Raw genomic sequence first — 18,351 nt, 5'->3', positions numbered from 1 at the left:
AACAGGCATATTCTTGGAATGCAGGACGAAGCTGAAGCACCCAAAGAATACCGAGCAGGCAATGGGAGAGTATGAAGACCCTAACCAGTGAGCGTCTAGCTGCGACAGAGCGTCTAACCAGCACATGGTGATGCATCTCCCTCAAAATCAGCATCAATGACGATGGGCAAACTAACATAACTCAGAGGGAGACTTCAGGTTGCAGCTGCACTATTTTAGTATTCCTTGTTCTCCATGTGCATGTCTGGTTCCACATGAGCAATCCTTTCACTTGATGGAGTGTTTCTGGACATACCACTGTACACTTTCACAGGCAGGGTGAGAGTATGGCGCATGGCTGGGTGAGGTGACTGAATATGAGCTTTGTATACAATACCTTCCACTGTTTTTGAAAGAAGCAAGCAAAAGTCAAAGAGAAGACAAAAAGACAAACACGAAGAGAGAAAAGGCAGGAAATGAGAACAAATGGCCACAAAGAGAGAAACAGAAGCAACCGGCAGAGACACCACAGCTCGATTTAAACATCAACCATTCAAAGCAGGAAATACATGCACATTTTACATTTCATCCACCGAGCATGAAAACAGGAGATGAGCTGGAAACGCGATGGAAGACCAACAGGATACCTACATCTCCATTCATCAGCTTGCAATCATCCTCCATCTCATCGGCGCTGTCCTCGTCAGACACGTCTCCTTCCTCTGCGTTTTCATCGATATTGGGAGGCAGTTTCTTCCCCTTTCAGAGAAGAGAAAAGAAATAATCACATCCATCACTGTGACCACAACTCCTGCAAACTTGGGTTCTCCGAGTCCAGCCCTGGTGCTGTGACATCAGATTTTAACAAGATGACCCTATGGTGTCCTGCTTGAAAAGCTGCATGCACACAGTTTGATAACGACTGCAGTGCAAGACTGGGAAATCGCCTCTTCGATCCGTCGAGCAGAATTCTGAGTTTCTGAGGCAGCGTGTAGCCCCTCCAACTACTGTGCTGCATTTCAACGTATTATACGCAAAATTAACGCAGTTTGCCTTTCAATATTCCCCTGTAACCCTTATACTGTAGGTATCTTACGTTGTACTAATTCTGGTATTCAGGGTTGTTGCATTTCTGCAGAATACTTCAAAGCTCTGGTTTCAGTTGTAAATATTAAAAAAATCATGAAAAACTGTCCAACTCAACTAACATGTATTAAACTTCTGTCTGATAAAAGTTTGCCCTTCTTACTTCAAGTTGACAGCATGAGCATGTTCTTGAACCACAGCGGTACCTGCTTCAAACCCTGCTTTCCTATCGCTGTGTCAGGGAGGTCTGCAGGAACGCTTTGTGGCCGCGGTATGTTCTGACTATGTTGAGAGGATCTCAACATAGTCAGCAAGCTAAAATGGTGCACGTGTGCTCTCTGGACTAGTTACATATCAGTGCAATAACCATCACCGAGGCACAAGTGCAAAAGCTGGTCGTGCCATCCTGAGGATGCTCGGAACTGGCAAGGCGCCTTTTCGTTAATGAAAGCATCTGGTGTTAATAAAGCTTCATTAACCTCACTGCTGCTCCCCGGACCACGGGCAGCAGGGGCTGCTCTCCCGACCCCAGTGGGGAACATAAACCATAGACACCAGGGTTAGAGCTTCTGAGATCTGGACCTGGTATCTACAAATAGCTGTGGGGTCCCCTTCCTTTTCAACCTTTATTACTTTTAGATCCCCACCTTTCAGGTTTTGGCTTCTGCTCAAGGCCCAAACTGGAACTTAAAAGCTGCGACTGTATGTCTTAAAGGGGACCTATTATGAAAAACACGTTTTCTCTTGCTTTAACATATATAAAGTGGTCTCCCCTCAGCCTGCCAACTCAGAGAAGGAGGAAAGCAACCAGATTCTGCAGTGTCTGTACAGCCGCCCGGATGAGCCGTCCAGTGTGATGTGGCTTCTACGAGCCGTTCAGATTCTGCTGCCTTTCGTTACGTAAAGAAAATGCAATTTGCATAGGTTGGCCTCCGATGCGTGAAACCACACCCACAACTAACTCCGCCGGCCAGAGCTTCCGCCATTTTTTCGGAGCGGTGTATCACGTCATTCAGGCAGCCAATCAGAACAGTGCCTCATTATCATAGCCCCGCCCACTCAGAATCCCACATAGATAATGAGGTTAGAGAATGGGAAGATAAAGACATGGCTCAGAGGCTGAATTGTTTAGCAAAAACAATCAAAAGCTTGTTTTTAAGACATTCAAGGCCTGTATAAAATAGGTAGTAGATGCCATAATAGGTCCCCTTTAAGTAGATTTGGTTAGGTCATTCATGGACAGTAGGGACTGCATGAAAACCAGAGCCGTTGCTGAAGGTCTGCCGTGCAGCTGGGGACCATGCTGTAATCAGTCTCCAGACAGCAGCTGGTGTGAATCTGGCTTCAGACCCGGCTACATCACTCACTTGTCGTGTCGGTGACCAGTGGGGCAACATTTTCCTTTTCTATCCTGACCTGTATGAAACAGGGGGTAAACCTCACCAGATGGCACCCCATCATGCCACTCGGCTTGATGTAGCCTCACATTTATTAGGTTGTTGGTGTTTGATGCAACACTGGTCTGTTATTTCTGCATGTTCTGTTAATTTGCCTGTTTTTTGTTAACGCCGCGTTTTTAAATCCCACAAACTTTCATATTTCCCTTTAAGGTTTGCGTTATCTGAAGCTGAGACGGTATTTTCTTCTCCCCACGACTCGTCTCGGCTGTGAACCCGATGCCGCAGAAGCTCAGACCTCGACCAATTATCTGCGTTCACCTCCACTCAGGTTACCGGTTTTCAACGATGCACATAAAATCACAGATAAGCTTTTCTGCACTCTGCTGTTTATACACACAAGCACTCCATAAACAACCTGAGCCTTTCCTCCTCCAGCTCAATTGTTTTTCCCTCCTCTCCCTCCGAGGTGTAAACTGCAGATAATAAAGCTGTGAGCTGAGATAATTGCCCGGAGGACCGACTCCTCTCACAGTGAAGGATCTCGGTGAGGAGAGTCATCCAAACTCTAAACTGCTTCGCAGTACATTTGCATTGTGGCTTCACCTTCACGAGGATCTTGCCCTTAAGTGCGTCTGGTGACGGCAATCGCCCAGACTCCTCTGCTCTTATGTGGGACACGTCCAGCTTGTCCCCCAGGATCTCAGTCAGGTACTGGGCCATCTTCTTCTGCTGAGGAACGCTGCAGTGGTTCTCTATGGACAGGATAACCGGATAGCTGAGGGAAAAAAATAGACAGACTTAATAATAAGCACATGCAACCCATTCTCGCTGCAGAGCTGCACCAGTGGCTTGTGGACCAGCAGTCTACACGTCACATATAAATGATACATTTAAGAATGATGTGCAGTTTCCACCAATATACCACACCATTTCAATCTAACACAGGTTTGTACCTTGTCAAACATTGGGAACAAGAAGAAAAAAAAAATCCAAAAAGGGAGAAACTGTGGAAAAACTAAGCAGACCTTCAATGCTTCCATCAGAATTAAGATGCAAGCAGCATCTGGGCGCCGCTCATCAAAGGAACCGGTTTAACTCATCAGCAGCAAGTCTGAGCATCTCTCTAGAAAAATATTCTGGACCATTAATGTGTGTTAACTAGGGTTGTCACGATACCAAATTTCTGTTTCGATACCGATACCAATATGTATTTCGATACTTTTCGATACTTTTTGTAAAAAGGTGGAACTCTCTCAATGTCAATATTTTCCTTTATTTTAAAGCAGACTTTGGGAACAATAACAACAATAAATAAAATAAATAATTGGCATGGGATATTAAAATGTTCAAACCTTTAGAACAGTGTGAACAAGTAAAATAAAGCAATGCCATTCAAATTAAAGTCACCATGTTAAATAAAATACTGTAGCAGCAAAAACTCCTGCTTCTGAGTGGGTGGTGTCACCCTCTCTGAGCCAGGAGCACTGGACTTCTGTAATTGGGGGAGGGAGGGGGTACAGTATTTTAATTAACATGGTCATTTTAATTTGAATTCCATTGCTTTATTTGACTTGTTCTCATTGTTCAAAAGGTTTGTGTTTTGAAACTATAGGCCACATGAAACATTAAATGGGCATAACTAGAAAAATAAATTGAGGATCATTCTATTAACATTCTAACAAAAATGTCATACATTCTGGATTCATTACAAATCAACTGAAATATTGCAAGCCTTTTATTATTTTAATATTGCTGATCATGACTTACAGCTTAAGAAAACTCAAATATCCTATCTCAAAAATTTTGAATATTCTGGGAATCTTAATCTTAAACTGTAAACCATAATCAGCAATATTAAAAGGCTTGCAATATTTCAGTTGATTTGTAATGAATCCAGAATGTATGACATTTTTTTTTTTTTTTTAATTGCATTACAGAAAATAAAGAACTTTATCACAATATTCTAATTTTCTGAGATAGTCCTCTAGGATAGGATTAGATATTGTAGGCTAGTGGAATGTTTTACAAAAGTGTGTTTTAATATATAATATTAATTAATATAATTCATTGCCTTAATGGTTTATAATATATATGAAACATTAAATAATATTAAAATATAAAAAATATATTAAAGTTATATTCTAGTGTGTGGAATTTATTTAAATATTTTAAGAATGTAATTTTTTTTTTTTTAATATTTTAAAAATTGCATTTATTAACCATGGACATGTTTTAACTCTCTGTATAGGCTGCTGTAGGTTTACTACGGGCTGGGAGAGACTCTGTACTTCTTTCATTGACATGACAGTGCAGTGAACTTGTGAACAAAGTTATCAGCTGTCGTTCTTGACTGAAGTCGTGGAAGAAGTCCGCGTGGTTGTCCTTTAAACGTTTGGACAAGTTTGAAGTGTTGCCTCCTTTTGCGAGACACGCGTTGTAGCAGCGCTTGCACTGCGGTGCATCTGGGTTCAGTGGTTCGCCCTTATCGCTCGGTTTGAACCCGAAATATTTCCACACCATACTTCGGGCCCCCATTTTGTCCAAAAGTACGGGCTTTTCTGCAGCTGCCATCTCTTTTTATTTCAATTTTATTTCAACCCGCTCTGTCTGTCTCGTTTCTCTCTCCTCCGCATCATGGATCTATTATAATAACGCTCCGCATGCGAGTGGGAGGGGGAGGCGGCTCTGCTTCTGCAACTACGTCACACTCGCGGACCTTGCCGTGCTTAAAGAGACAGGCTCCAATTTACCAATTCGTTTGCATAGAAAAAATATATAAAAGTACCGTTTGTTTTTAAATGCTGGTATAGTACCGTTTTCAAAACTCTAGTACCGCGGTACTATACTGGTACCGGTATACCGTGCAACCCTAGTGTTAACACAATGACAAGGATCTTATGGAAGCAAATTCTCCTACTTGTCAAACTGGGAAAGGTTACAAGGCCATTTCTCCACAAGATGAGACCCTGCAACTGTCAGACACGTGACCTGGGTTACCTTATGAGCATTAGTCAACACTGAACCCCCTCTGTATACCCTAGTATTGAGATATACAGAAGTATCGGCTATATATTGAAGTATCGGCTGAAACTGGGGCATGCACAAGGATTTGAGATAATTTATAAACAGAATAAAAAATAAAAACTCCAACTTTGTTTCATCACTTTTCTAAAGGTCTTGAAGTCGAGGGTTGGGGGGGGTTGATTTATATTTATCTTGGCAGAAAGCGGTTTTAATGGAACGCTGCTGTATGACAGGAAGTCAACTTCAGCATCACCTGAATCATCAAACTGGACAGGAGTTCTACTTTATTTTCCACCGTTCTTTTATCTATATGCAATTTAATGTTTACAAATTTGCATGTCAGGATAAACGGCGTTTTAAAAACGAACCGTGACACATCCTTAGTCTCAGCCACATTCAATACTACGCACACGACTCATTTACAACATCGTGGCTGTGAACGCTCAGTCTCTTTTCACCCCGCCACCGACGGCGCTCGCTTGAGCTTTTCTTTATTTAGCACCTTGGAGAATCGGATTCCCTTTGATCTTCTTGCACCATTCTAGCCAGTTATCAGTGGAACAGGACGTCCACAATCACACTTTCATAAACGCACGATGAGGGTGAACGTGCACACAAAGCCAGCGTTTCTCCTACATTTCACTTGAAGAGACAGGTTCTATAAATAGCGGTTTTCATTGCAGGCGTGTCAATGGGATTATCACCTACTGAAGCAGATTCTGTGGAGACGGGAATGTTTCTGTGGATGCTTTCATTTCTGTCGGCGTGTCTGTGCAGCTCCAAGGATGGCGTTATGTTGGTTAGGAGTATAACATTTTTAATAAAAGCTCAATATTGCGTACATTTCCTCTGATGTATTTTCATATCTGCCGAAGTCACCGATGACTGGGAGGACTGCTTATTAGACTGCAGATGAGGGATCGATGATTTATTTATGACAATGTAGAAGAAAACAATATATTGTTTCAGGGAAACTGAGCAACAGTAGAGATAATGATGTGAGAAAAGAAGGGAGGTAGTTTTTGAGCTCAGTGCTCCAGGGAACACACGTCAAAAGATCCAGGTTTCTCAGGGTGGAATTTCAATATCAATCAATAAAAAACAAACAAACACCGTCAGTTAGAAGCAGTTTATGATTAATGTCAAATTATAGAATACAGATAAGCCTTAAGCATCATTGACATAAAAAGAGCATCAGAAGTGCAAAATTAAATGCTGTAGATCTAAAAACAGCACCTGAAGTTACAAATGTTAAAAGAAGAGCCACAATTAGTGAATTGTGACAAATGGACCTAAATTTTAACTGCAAGCTTATTTGAGGTGCAGAATTGGCGTTTAGGTTTGTTAACAGAGTTAAGATTAATAATGGTGCCTAAAAACAGATCCAAGAAAAGATCTCTGAGCAACAAACCACCGCGTGACGTAATCCCTGGTTCTTTGATAAAAGAACGAGAGTTTTACTGCAGGAAAAGCCTGGGTGGGACCTACTGTGGAAGCGCCAATGACACCACGTGTATCTGTGACGGACCGTTGGGACCTTGCCAGGGCTCCGGCCCTCATGTCTCGGCCAACGACTGCTCCCTACTCATTTCTAGACGAGGTTCATTTGTGACGAGCACATGAAAAACTTGATCCTGGCCCGGTCCAGCTGTCCAACACATGTCCCACTTATCAATAAAGATAACATGTATCAGCAATTTTCCATGATATAGATCAAAAGTATGATGTGTTCAGAAATATATCAACTAAGACGTACAGTAGGTCCACATTTCTTAAAGATCTTTCGGTGGGGGGGGGGGGGTTAATAAAAAAATTAAATCGTATTTTTCTTTTGAATTAAAGTTCATCTTAAGAAGTCCCGTAATGATTCTGCTCAATAGGAGGCACCACGTACCTTTATATCGTTACCTACTAACATTCAGTTCAGTTCCCTCGGGACCTCGACTGAGGTGGCACCCAAATAAAGGATCAGCGAGACACACGATGTGCTCGTCTGGTTGAACTTACTCGCTTTTGATGAAGGCGTACTTGTTGATGGTTTCAATCACGTCCTTGAAGAGGATCTTGGAGGTGAGGGTGTAGCCGTGGTGAACGATGGGCTCCCCGTCCTGACCGTCCCAACAGTCAACTGTGGACAGAAGAAGTGAGCAGGGACCCCCGAGTGAGACCAAATGAAGCTGGATTTGGACATTACACAACCGAATCTCATCAATGCATCCTGCTAACACGTGTCGTATTGACATGTCTCGTGTACTCCAGAGCTCACTAACTCACATGACAAATGTTGATTTTTTTACATCGACTGAGTGGACAAAGGGAAGCAGACTGTGAAGCTGAAGTTAGAGGGAGAGGACGGAGTGGAGGACAAAAGCTGTTTTCTGCAACCACACTCTGAACAGCTGGAGAGAAACTTCTGTATGTGTAAGGTCAGATGAATAGTTCTTCATTTCACCGTGTACAGGCACTACAGTGGCCTTTCATCCGTGCGTGCGCTTACATTTAGCAGACACTTGAACACCTACGGTTCAGTTTGATCTCTGCTGCCCTCGGTGCTCGAGCTCAGATGGCACTCGAGTGGGTGGTGACCTTTTTACAGAAGATAATGTCAGATGGCCAAGCCTGCGTCCTTCATTTAAACATGCTTCCTAAGTGACATTATGGGGAAATTTTACATCCGGCCTCTGGTGAAGACTTCTACGAGACCTCATATCAGTTCAGAGAACACATGCTGAATCTCTAAATCAACATTTTTAAAAACAATATGGATGAATGGGGAGACCGTCTCATTTTGTGTCTTATCTTATTATATAATTCTTTGTATTAGTAGTTTTAGTAGCATCATATTGAGAATTTTGCCTCCAAGAGCCATTATCTGAATGTTTCTCTCCCTTTTTAATATACAAGTGCATATTGTGTTTGTGCTGTGCTACTTCCTAAAAACCCAAAATAAAACACATTATTTACTCCTAAATTTAGAGAACCCCCCCCCCCAAAAAAAAAAAAAAGTACTACTTTGTTTGGTTCTCAATGACCGCGTATGATCTAGTGATCACAGAGGAACCTGGATTTGTCCCCCAACTCCACCCTTTCAGGTCTTGGGTTCATCTGGGCTCCAACACAACAAAATCAAATGGATGGATAATAAACATTAATGGTGATCGTTTGACTTGAGTCAGCTGAGCTGCAGCACATGGGGGACACTGGTTTAGAGAAATGCAGAGCCATTGGCTTGTACCCCCACAGAATGATGTTCCTGTATGGTTCTACGAGGCTGCATTTTCATTCCTCAACACCTTGAAAACATATTGAAAAGAAAAGAAAATAAGGAATGTCACTGAATCACAAACGTAACACAAGGACCAGGCTGACTGACAGCTTTGAGAGGTAGAAACAACTTTACAGCAATCCCGTCGTGCACAGTGAGCTCCAGCAGGTGAATTAAACAAACACATCCATCCAGAAATATCAGCACTGTTCCTGCTTTCGTTGTCATGGCACTGTGCCTGTGTGTGTGTGTGTGTGTGTGTGTGTGTGTGTGTGTGTGTGTGTGTGTGTGTGTGTGTGTGTGTGTGTGTGTGTGTGTGTGTGTGTGTGTGTGTGTGTTAAAAACGGTGCTGACCTTCCACGCAGCGACAGCCGGCCTGCAGCACCCAGGCGTACATGTCCACCCTGGACTGCGACATCAGCTGGTCTCCCATCAGGTAGGTGTTGTGTGACGAAGCAATGAAGTAGTTGCACAGCGGCTGGTTCATGTCCTGGTTCACGTTATAGTGGTCCGGGTTGAAGATGTCCCCCGCCGGACTCCGCATGTAATTTGTAAAACCTGGAACAAAGAAACAGTTTTCCCTAAATTCTGGCATGTGCAAATGTTTGGGCCCCCTTTTCTGTTCATAAATGTGTGAAGACCTGAAAGGCCGCTCTGCACCTTTACACCTGTAAGACAAGTGAGTAGCGTCCACAATCCAGTGTGACAGTCTCTGTCGGGACACAGGCTTGGCCCTATGAGGAGCAGCCCACGACACAAAGAGCAGATCAGACTGAAGCAAAACTCTGGCCCCTCAAACCTTGCTGGGCCAGATGCAGGAACCGCTACGTCACGGCAGGGACTCTAGTCATTGTAACCAACCAATGCTATGAACATATTTGAACAACCTCATACCGGGACATTTTGGATGCATTCTTACCGGTTAGTAAGCAATCAAAAATACATGAAATATGCCGACAGAAACTTGCATGAAATCACTTCTGGACTCTAAACAACATTTTTAGGCCAAGATCAGTGTCTATTAGTCACATTTCCATTACACCTTTTCATAAAAGAAAAGCGAAACGAAAAAGGAGCCTCTGTGAGGGGTCGATGTCTCCATTGAACAGTGTTGTTCTCTATCAGCAGTGTTTCCATTACACTTTTGTGCTAAAATAGATTAACATTCCTGCAAAACCACCGTGTGAAAGCGTAAAAAAAGTTTTCAAATGAGAGATGTTTCCATTATCGGTTTTTGTTTTTAGATTAGATTTCGTGCTATATTTAAAGATGTCCTGCTTGCACAATAGTGACATAACAAATGACATGGTTCCTGGGTCTCCAGTGCTGTCCTGACAGCGGCAAAGCAAACCAGTTCTTTGTAAAAACGTGTTTGGAATTGGCTCTAGCGCCAGCACCGATCTTGAGTTGGTTGAAAAGCCCTAACAATCAATCCTTTCTGGGTTGGGGCTGCGGCGGTGCCTCACATGGAAGAGTTCAAGTGCTTTGGGCTCTTGTTCACCTTTTCACCCACACAACAGTATGTTTAGCGAGAAAAAAGAAAAACAATGGTGCACTGCTTCACTTATGTTAGCTAAAGACAGGTAAGATAAAAGTGATGAAATTATCCATCTAACTCTTGGGCTCCAATAAACAACTGGCAATATGGAATGAAGTCGTTTGACATCAAATAATGAGGAAAAGCTACTGAAAAGTACAAGTAGTTCCAGTGTGCCATTTTGATTTTCTGAAATAGCAAGAAAAACAGCAGGTCTGCTGGGCAGCATCCAGTGGGTGGTGACCTTTCTAGCATCACAACAAATGTTTAAAATAGATGAAGAAAATCCATAAATCTGCCCAGTGCTGTGTTAAACTTTGTATGAAACTTTCCACCGGTGTCAACATTTGTATTGTATCATCATCTTTTCACTTTTGTATGAGAGAACAGAATCACATTTAAATGGACTTGTTAGTGGCAGTAGAGATGCACAGCAGCAACAGTGCTGTGATTCTATTAAGTCAAAAGGCTCAATTGTTGAAACTGACCTCACACGATATTCAGTGCTGAAAGTCAATTAGCTGAGAAACTCAGCCAAACCTCAGAGAGAAATTAAGATTACTTACCATCAATCCCCAAAACACCCTGCTTCTGGTTTTCAGAGCAAGGCTCAAATTTGTTGATTATCTCCAGACAATGGTCCCTGGCCACCTTGGTCATCTGCAAAATATGGAAATGCACATTACAAAAACATTTAAGCTATCATTGTCAAAGATGAACCCCTTTTGAAGAGCATAAGTCAAATATCATTAAGATCCTATATGTCTTTGTTCTTTTACATCTTTGTTGCAGAATTCAACCATCTGTCTGGTAGCTGCTCTCTAACTCTACATTGGTTTATACTCCATCTCTGATAATCATTAAAAGTGGGCAGTCTCTTTCCTGTGTTGGGTCGCTCTCACGCTGTGGGAGTGTGAGACACCTCAAATCACACAGAGCAGAGTTTTAGGGCATTTCCCATCTTAGAAAAGGTGGTCCCAACCCCCATTTCTCATAATAAAGCGCAGGTCTATCCTCATTTTAAAAATAATTCTTCTCCTCATAATCTGGATGACAGAGCCGTGTGGAGAGGACCTGAGTTCATATCCATAGTTACCATGGGCGACCGTTAAAGAGCCCACAGATGCGTGTTGGCTCTCATCACCAACACAACACCGCAAAAGCTTTTCTGAAGTAAATTTCACAGTACAGCATGCACATACTGGTTTTTCTTAAATGATGTAAACCCAATCACAAACATGGTATTTAAGATTACGTGTACATATAAACAAAACAAAGAAGAAAGTCAGAGACATAGACATCAATATGAAGAATGGTATGGAATTAGTTGAAAGATCGCAGTGGCCCAAATACTTAAAAAGAATTTCATGAAAAATCAGCAAGTGTCAGCTGAGTTTTACAATCAATAAAATATACACAAACCTGAGCGTTAAGTTACAGGAAGGAACAGAAACTGGAATGTTGTAAAGCCTTTTTAGGCGAGGCCAAGTTGGTCGGCCAATCAATGCAGACATCTGTATTAAAGCCAACATTTGTAATTAAAAGCTATTTTTGGCACCAAAGCGGGGCTCGAGTGACCCAGTTCTGATTTATTTTCCTCCCATGTGGCACAAATTGGATATGACCAGTGGATGTGTAAGCAGCAGAAAAGAGCATGGATTCAGATATTTACAGACTGGTTTCAGGCCGCATTCATATGAGGAAATAAATCAGATATGAACTGGATATGTGCATTCAGCAGACAGGTCGACATTTTTGGTTATGTTTAATTCGTTGCAGACTTCCAACAATGCTTGAGAAAGCAACAGCTTGAATAAAAAGTTCTGCTGTGTCTTTCATAATTTCAACAATAACGAGGCAGACTGGGCGCTTGTGTGGTAGCGATAGGCTTTCACTGAACCAACTGACTGTAGCAGTAATACATGTGTTGATTCTGTTGAGCTCTGAACAGGCGTGTTAATGTGCTACAAGAAACACGTATATGTACTACATCTTCTGAGTTACCTCCACCTAGGGCTGGGTGATATATCGAGATTTTAATATATATCGATATATTTTCAAACACGATATGGTACGAGACAATATCGTTTATATCGATTTAAAAAAAATAAAATAACATTTTTTTGATATAGCTTATTTTGTGACAAATTGACTTGAATGTTTTATTTGAGATTTGCACAAATGTTTTGTTATTTGCACAACTGTCAACCTCAGTGGAAAAGTCTGCCTGTTACTGTCTACATTGTATTAATTACAGTGTATTTTAATTTAATTGTTATGCAGGAAAGGGATATTTGTTTTATTTTATTCAAGAAGCATTTTTATTCTATATATGCAGGCAGTTTATTTTTATTTCATTTGTTTTATACATTTTGATATTGTGCAGACCTCTGTTAATAAAGGAACCTGTGTGACATTTGGCACGAGGCTTTGTATTAAAACTGACTGTTTTTTTAAGGGTTTGCCTCAGAAAAAAATGAAGCTAACAGAGATGCTAACAGAGATGCTATGCTATAATGCTTTGGGGGAAACCCCAATTAAGGCACAGAAAAAATATCTAGATATATATGGAGTATCGCCATTTAGCTAGAAAATATCGAGATATGACTTTTGGTCCATATCGCCCAGCCCTACCTCCACCCATGCCTGGCTCAACAAGTAGTGGGGCCCAAGATGAACCTTGGTGCCCCTGAGAAAGGCCCTATCCCTAATTGCTCCATGGCATCTCAGATGTAAGTCGCTTTGGATAAAAGCGTCTGCTAAATGACAGTAGTACAGTAGTAACAAGTAATTGTAGCTCATGCTATTTGGGAGTGGCAATTTCTAATGTAAAGGAAATAGCCTGGTGATGCTGTGATCCTTACACACCAACTTACTTGGGATATGAACACTTTCTGGGAAAATTGACTAATCACAGATGTTAATGAATGTCTTAACACAAATTCCAAAGGTTGCAAACAACTTAAAGTAAAACGCCGCCGAATGTAACTTTGGCGGTGACTGAGATTCCATTTCCCAGCAAATCCTGCAAGACTCATGACATTGAGTCTCGTAGGAGTTGACAGCGACGCGTCTGCGTGGATGTCACCGTGGCAGCCTGAGCTGGTTCTGCAGTGAAGCTGTGGGAACAGCGTTTCCTTTTGAGAGGCGCTGTCTTTTCTTCTTATGATGAATGTTACTAGTCTATCTACAGACAAAACGGCTTGGTTCTTTTTCCTGGACAGGGATTTAGAGGAGGAATAGCAAAGTTGACACATGAACACTGACCACTTTGCTAAGAAGTGCCAGGAGGATGCGGCAAAGGTAGCCCAGCGAAAATGCGCTCAATTTGAGATTTACAAATTGAAAGAGTAGCAGGGAATCAACTGACTGAGGGTTAGTGTTAGCATCATGAGAGAGGAAGACTATAAGTAAGTAAGTTATGAGTTTCAAATTGGTTTTCCAAGCAAAAGTTGGTACATTGGCATTTACGAACATCTGACTGGCTCTACTCCATCGCAGCACCTTAAGCAGCCTCCTCATGCCATCATTGTACGCCACCTGAAGTTTATAAATATTGCTTTTTCCTGTAATATCGCGCTGTATGGACAAAAGACCCCGCGTGTACCTTTTGCTCAGTCTCCAGGAAGCGAATGAGGTCGTCCGCGTCGAGGTGGTCTTTGTGGTTGCTGTAGGTGAGCATAAGGAGGTAAAGATCTCTGCGCGTCGACATCATCTTGTAGAAGGAGCAGAACTCCTCGAAGTCCAGTGTTCCCTGGTTGTCATCAGTGTCCGCCTCCTACGTGCACAGAGAGGAAGAAACGACACGCAACAACGGGCGGCGTCACTCAAACACCCTTTACCACTGTAAATGTACATGACATAAAAGGTTTCCACAAAGCAACAGTTTCAACACACTCAGGGTCCAGGTTCGTATTATTCTAACCCAGCACACCAAACTGAATCAGTCTTCACTGTTAATGCTGCAACAAATAATGGTCAATCATTTGCAAATGGCAAAAGCTACAAAGAAGAGACCTGGGGCCTCATGTACTAAGAGTGCATGGATTTCAACTTGAATCCGTGCGTGGAATTAACAAGAACGCAAAAATTCATATATACAAAGCTGTGCGTACGCCCAAATCCACGCGGGTTTCTCTGTACATCCCAATCAGCGTGGATTTGAGCGCACATGCGGGAGCACAACACTCCGCCTTGTCTCCTCCCTCAAATATGTTTGAATATGATAATGAAGATAATTATCCATTAAAAACTGCTCATCCTAACAAGAAATGTGCAAAAACAGGTAAAACAAATAAAAAAAGAAAACATCGGCTCTGAGCTGGGTGTCGGACTCCAGTCCTCGAGGGCCGGTGTCCCTGCAGGTTTTAGATGTTTCCCTGCTTCATTGCACCATGATACAAGTGACTGTGTCATCAACAGAACTATCCAGACTTTGGTGACAAGTTGGTGACAATGATTAATTAGAATCAGGTGTGTTAAAGCAGGGAAACATCTAAAACATGCAGGACACCGGCCCTTCTGGGATTCAGTTTTATATACTAACGGATTAAGACCAATGTACACGTTTATAGAGTCTTACACATTATGGATGTCCGCGATCACCTCTCTCATAAGTATAACAATGTGAACAATATACAATTTATATTTAAAACATGAAGCATTACGATCTGATTCCTCTGCTGCAGAAATAAAGACAATTTGTTCCAACGGGATTATCGAGGTGCAAACGTGAGAAATAAAGAGCAAAATTGCTGTAACTCGGAGTGTTGCATCCGCAGGAGGAGAGACGGGTCTAGATCCGTGTCGTGCCAAAGAGTGATTGCCTCCCAGAATCTGATTTCTCCCCTGAAAATGGGTCTTTTTACCTGCCAAATATTGATTGAAGGCCAAATACAGTTAATGAAAAGTTGTTTCTGCCCAAATCTGACTTGATCTCATTCTTGATTTTCATAATCTGAAACTCTGACGTTGTAGCGCTGTCGTTCAACGGGCTGCTGTGCGCGCTCCCGCGGCCAGAAATCAGAAGAAATCAGATTCTGGCAGGCAATCACCGGTCCATCACGGGAGAAACACTTTCTGGATCCTGCAGAACCTGCAGCTGACTCCATATCAGACTCTGAAAGTTGCCTAAACATTCAATAAAAACTTATTTCATGCTGAATCACATCAGTTCGCAACCAACCTTTCCGTGACACCTTTTTTTTTATTTAAGACATCTTTACAGAAGCGGTTTTTGCTGCAAAATGTATTTTAATGTTTTTCTGTCCAGACACAGTTATGGGATGTTTAGGGTCTGGCTTTTATCTCCAGTAGTCCTCCAATACGGTCGTCATGACGACGGATATGTCCGACCTGCAGCTCCAGCTGAAGCATCATGTTGGTCTGAACCGGAGCAGCTGGTCCAGTTCAGGGCAGAGATCCAGGAGGATCCTCTTGGTACCTACACCAGCTGATGGTCCAGTCTTAGTCCTGGACCAGCAGATCGGTGTGGTGCCTGAGGACTCGCTCCTGATCCTGCATCAGCAGGTTCCTCTAACGGAGCCAAAGCTCCATCAGGATTTGCGGGTTCCATCGTTGCCTTTAGTTGTTTGTTCAGATCATGTGGTTGATTGTGAGATTGTTGCAGCTCCACTCTTGTGTAATTTATCTGGTGATGTCGGGACTGTCATGTCCTTCACGTGGTCGTAAACTTATTGTTGACGTTAAGTTTCCTCATATTCTGCACTTCACTGCATCACCAGTGAGTGTCGCCAGCGGACAGAACCTCAGAAAAGTGCGTGAACCAGCCCTAATGTGTGAGTGACGGACCGCAGCTTTCTACGTTCACGTCATTCTTTGTACATCCGACCGTGAGCGTTGAAAGTGGCGTACGCACGTTTTTTGTGCGCCGCACTCTTAGTACATAAGGCCCCTGGTCTGTTGATCAGATGAGTGAGAAGTCAGTAATACTACAATGTTATAGTGTTCACCAGTCACAGTACTTTACTAAACACATTTAACTATTCAGTCTTTCTGCATCATACACCCACATTGCAACACAGGCTTCAATATCCAAACCACAGCTACCTTTACCTGCCGCTTCAGCCTAAACTGAGAAAAATAACCTCAAGGACCGAGACGCTGAGCGAGCATCCTGCAGCAGGACCAGGTTTGGGTCTTGGACCTTTACTGCATGTCTACGTCCTCTCTGCACACTTCTGTCTCTTCACTTTCAAATGAAGGGAACTAGCATACATCCATCAAAGCTTAATGATTCAGTACTTTTCAGACAGAAAAGATCCAAAACTGGAACAACTTTGCTCAAGCACTTAGGCTCTTCCATAAATTATTAATTTAAAAGTGCCAGTAAAGAACATTCATATATCCAAGATGTAGTCCGAGATGCCCAATCTCAAAGCACAAAAACATTTAGTTAAGCATATCCTTATCACACACAGAGTACATTAATAATGTGTCGCTGTATCAGTGTTTTCTTTCACTTACTGAATCTCTTCTGAGGAGTTTCAGACCACCTAACAATAAAGTTTGTTTGGGCTTCATTATCAAAATGTCTTCTTTTCTTTTCATGTTGTTAAATCATTTAGATGTGAGGAGTTAATGTTAGAGAGGGAAAACTCATCTTTAGTCTCTTTGGAACCTTAGTGGAACGGAGGCTGAAATCTGTGTTGGGCGGAGCGGGTCTCTTCACATTTGATGGATGGTTTCAGGGTTGTGATGTGGCCACTTCACTTGTGTGCAAAAACTACATAATCTGAATTTATTTCAACCAGACAACCCTAATTCTGTCCGGTTAAACAAACCCTGATAAATCTATTATCAACACACGTAAAAAAAAACTGTAGGCACAAAGATTTACTGAACTTTAGCAAATGTCTGTCTGGTGTAAGCTACATAAAGAATTAAAAAAAAACAACCCAAAAACATTTATACACATTGAGTTTGTACTTGCCGCATGAAATATGCTTTATTAATAAACTTGTAACATACATCACCTTTCAAAAAAAAAAAAACATATCTAAAGAGCTTAAATCAAGTAGCGTGAGAGACAAGATAAACACAGAAGGAGAAAGGAAAGGCTAAGTTGGTTGCAGTTGGTTATTGTTTGATTCCATTGGCATCCATCATTTAGCCACGGAGTAATTTACTCTGATAAAAGGGCTCAAATTACCCTCCCATGAACACTAGGAGAGGCCATGCCAGTCTAATTTGCAGCTTGTGTTGAGCTATGTGTCAGCAGGCAGCTTAAAAGTTAAAATCCTGTATTCAAGCTTCGGTATCATTTACTTAAGCCTCAACATTGTTTAAATTAAATTCTATTGTGACAGTGTTTTTCCCTTGCCATCCATCCATCCAGCAACCCTCTGATTCACAGTCTAAAGCCTGACTGACACCTGAAGCTATTGAGTTACTAACAATAACCAGATTGTGCAGAAAGATGGATGCGTTTTAGCTTTAACTGCTGAAATCCGTGGTAGAAGATAGATGGATGGATGGAGTGACATGAGTGAGTATAAACAGAGCTGGACGGGTGGAGAGAAAGGTTTTAGTTTGCAGATTAAGAAAACTGTGGCTTTGTATGTCCGCTTCTTTGAGAAAACATATATGTGGCTGCAGACATGTAAATGTCCCATGAGTGACGAGGGCAAACGGCTGAAACCGTCCTGGCCCACACTCGTGGAGCTGCTGCATCGATAAGCTCTGATGTATCAGCTCCGTCTTCAGAACATGAGTTTCCTCCCCAGAGGCTGAGAGGGAAGAGAAAATCATGCTGCAGCAGCTCCATGTTCACACATGGCAGCAGACACAACCAGAGGTGATCACTATCAACTAGAGCTGATGCTGACAATCTTCATCTTCAGCACTGCAGGTTGTGTCTTGAAATCGGTGCTAAAGCTTTGCACTACTCACTTCCAAACTACAGCAAACGTAGCAATGTGAAGCTGGGCGGAGTTAGAGATGAGAGGGGGCGGGGTAATTGTATTTCAGTCAGGGTCTGTGATGTCACAGTCCACTGATTATCTAAACAGCTTAGTAAATGATACTTGGACACTTGGGCA

General features: G+C 42.2%; 1 protein-coding gene across 1 annotated transcript in view; it reads right to left on the bottom strand.

Annotated features, from left to right (window-relative positions):
* Positions 1-18,351, bottom strand: part of plch2a (phospholipase C, eta 2a) — a 214,483-nt gene that overhangs the window by 22,052 nt on the left and 174,080 nt on the right. The window contains exons 6-11 of the mRNA XM_061735579.1: positions 13,899-14,069; positions 10,858-10,951; positions 9,109-9,312; positions 7,497-7,617; positions 3,069-3,240; positions 631-738 (exon numbers count right to left, since the gene is read on the bottom strand). Of these exons, the coding sequence (XP_061591563.1) occupies positions 631-738; positions 3,069-3,240; positions 7,497-7,617; positions 9,109-9,312; positions 10,858-10,951; positions 13,899-14,069 (870 nt within the window). The remainder of the gene's footprint in view (positions 1-630; positions 739-3,068; positions 3,241-7,496; positions 7,618-9,108; positions 9,313-10,857; positions 10,952-13,898; positions 14,070-18,351) is intronic.

The sequence above is a fragment of the Cololabis saira genome, chromosome 12 (assembly GCF_033807715.1).
Source record: "Cololabis saira isolate AMF1-May2022 chromosome 12, fColSai1.1, whole genome shotgun sequence".
NCBI lineage: Eukaryota > Metazoa > Chordata > Actinopteri > Beloniformes > Belonidae > Cololabis > Cololabis saira.
The sequence above is the reverse complement of the archived record's forward strand: the minus strand, read 5'-3'. Positions and strand labels throughout refer to the sequence as shown.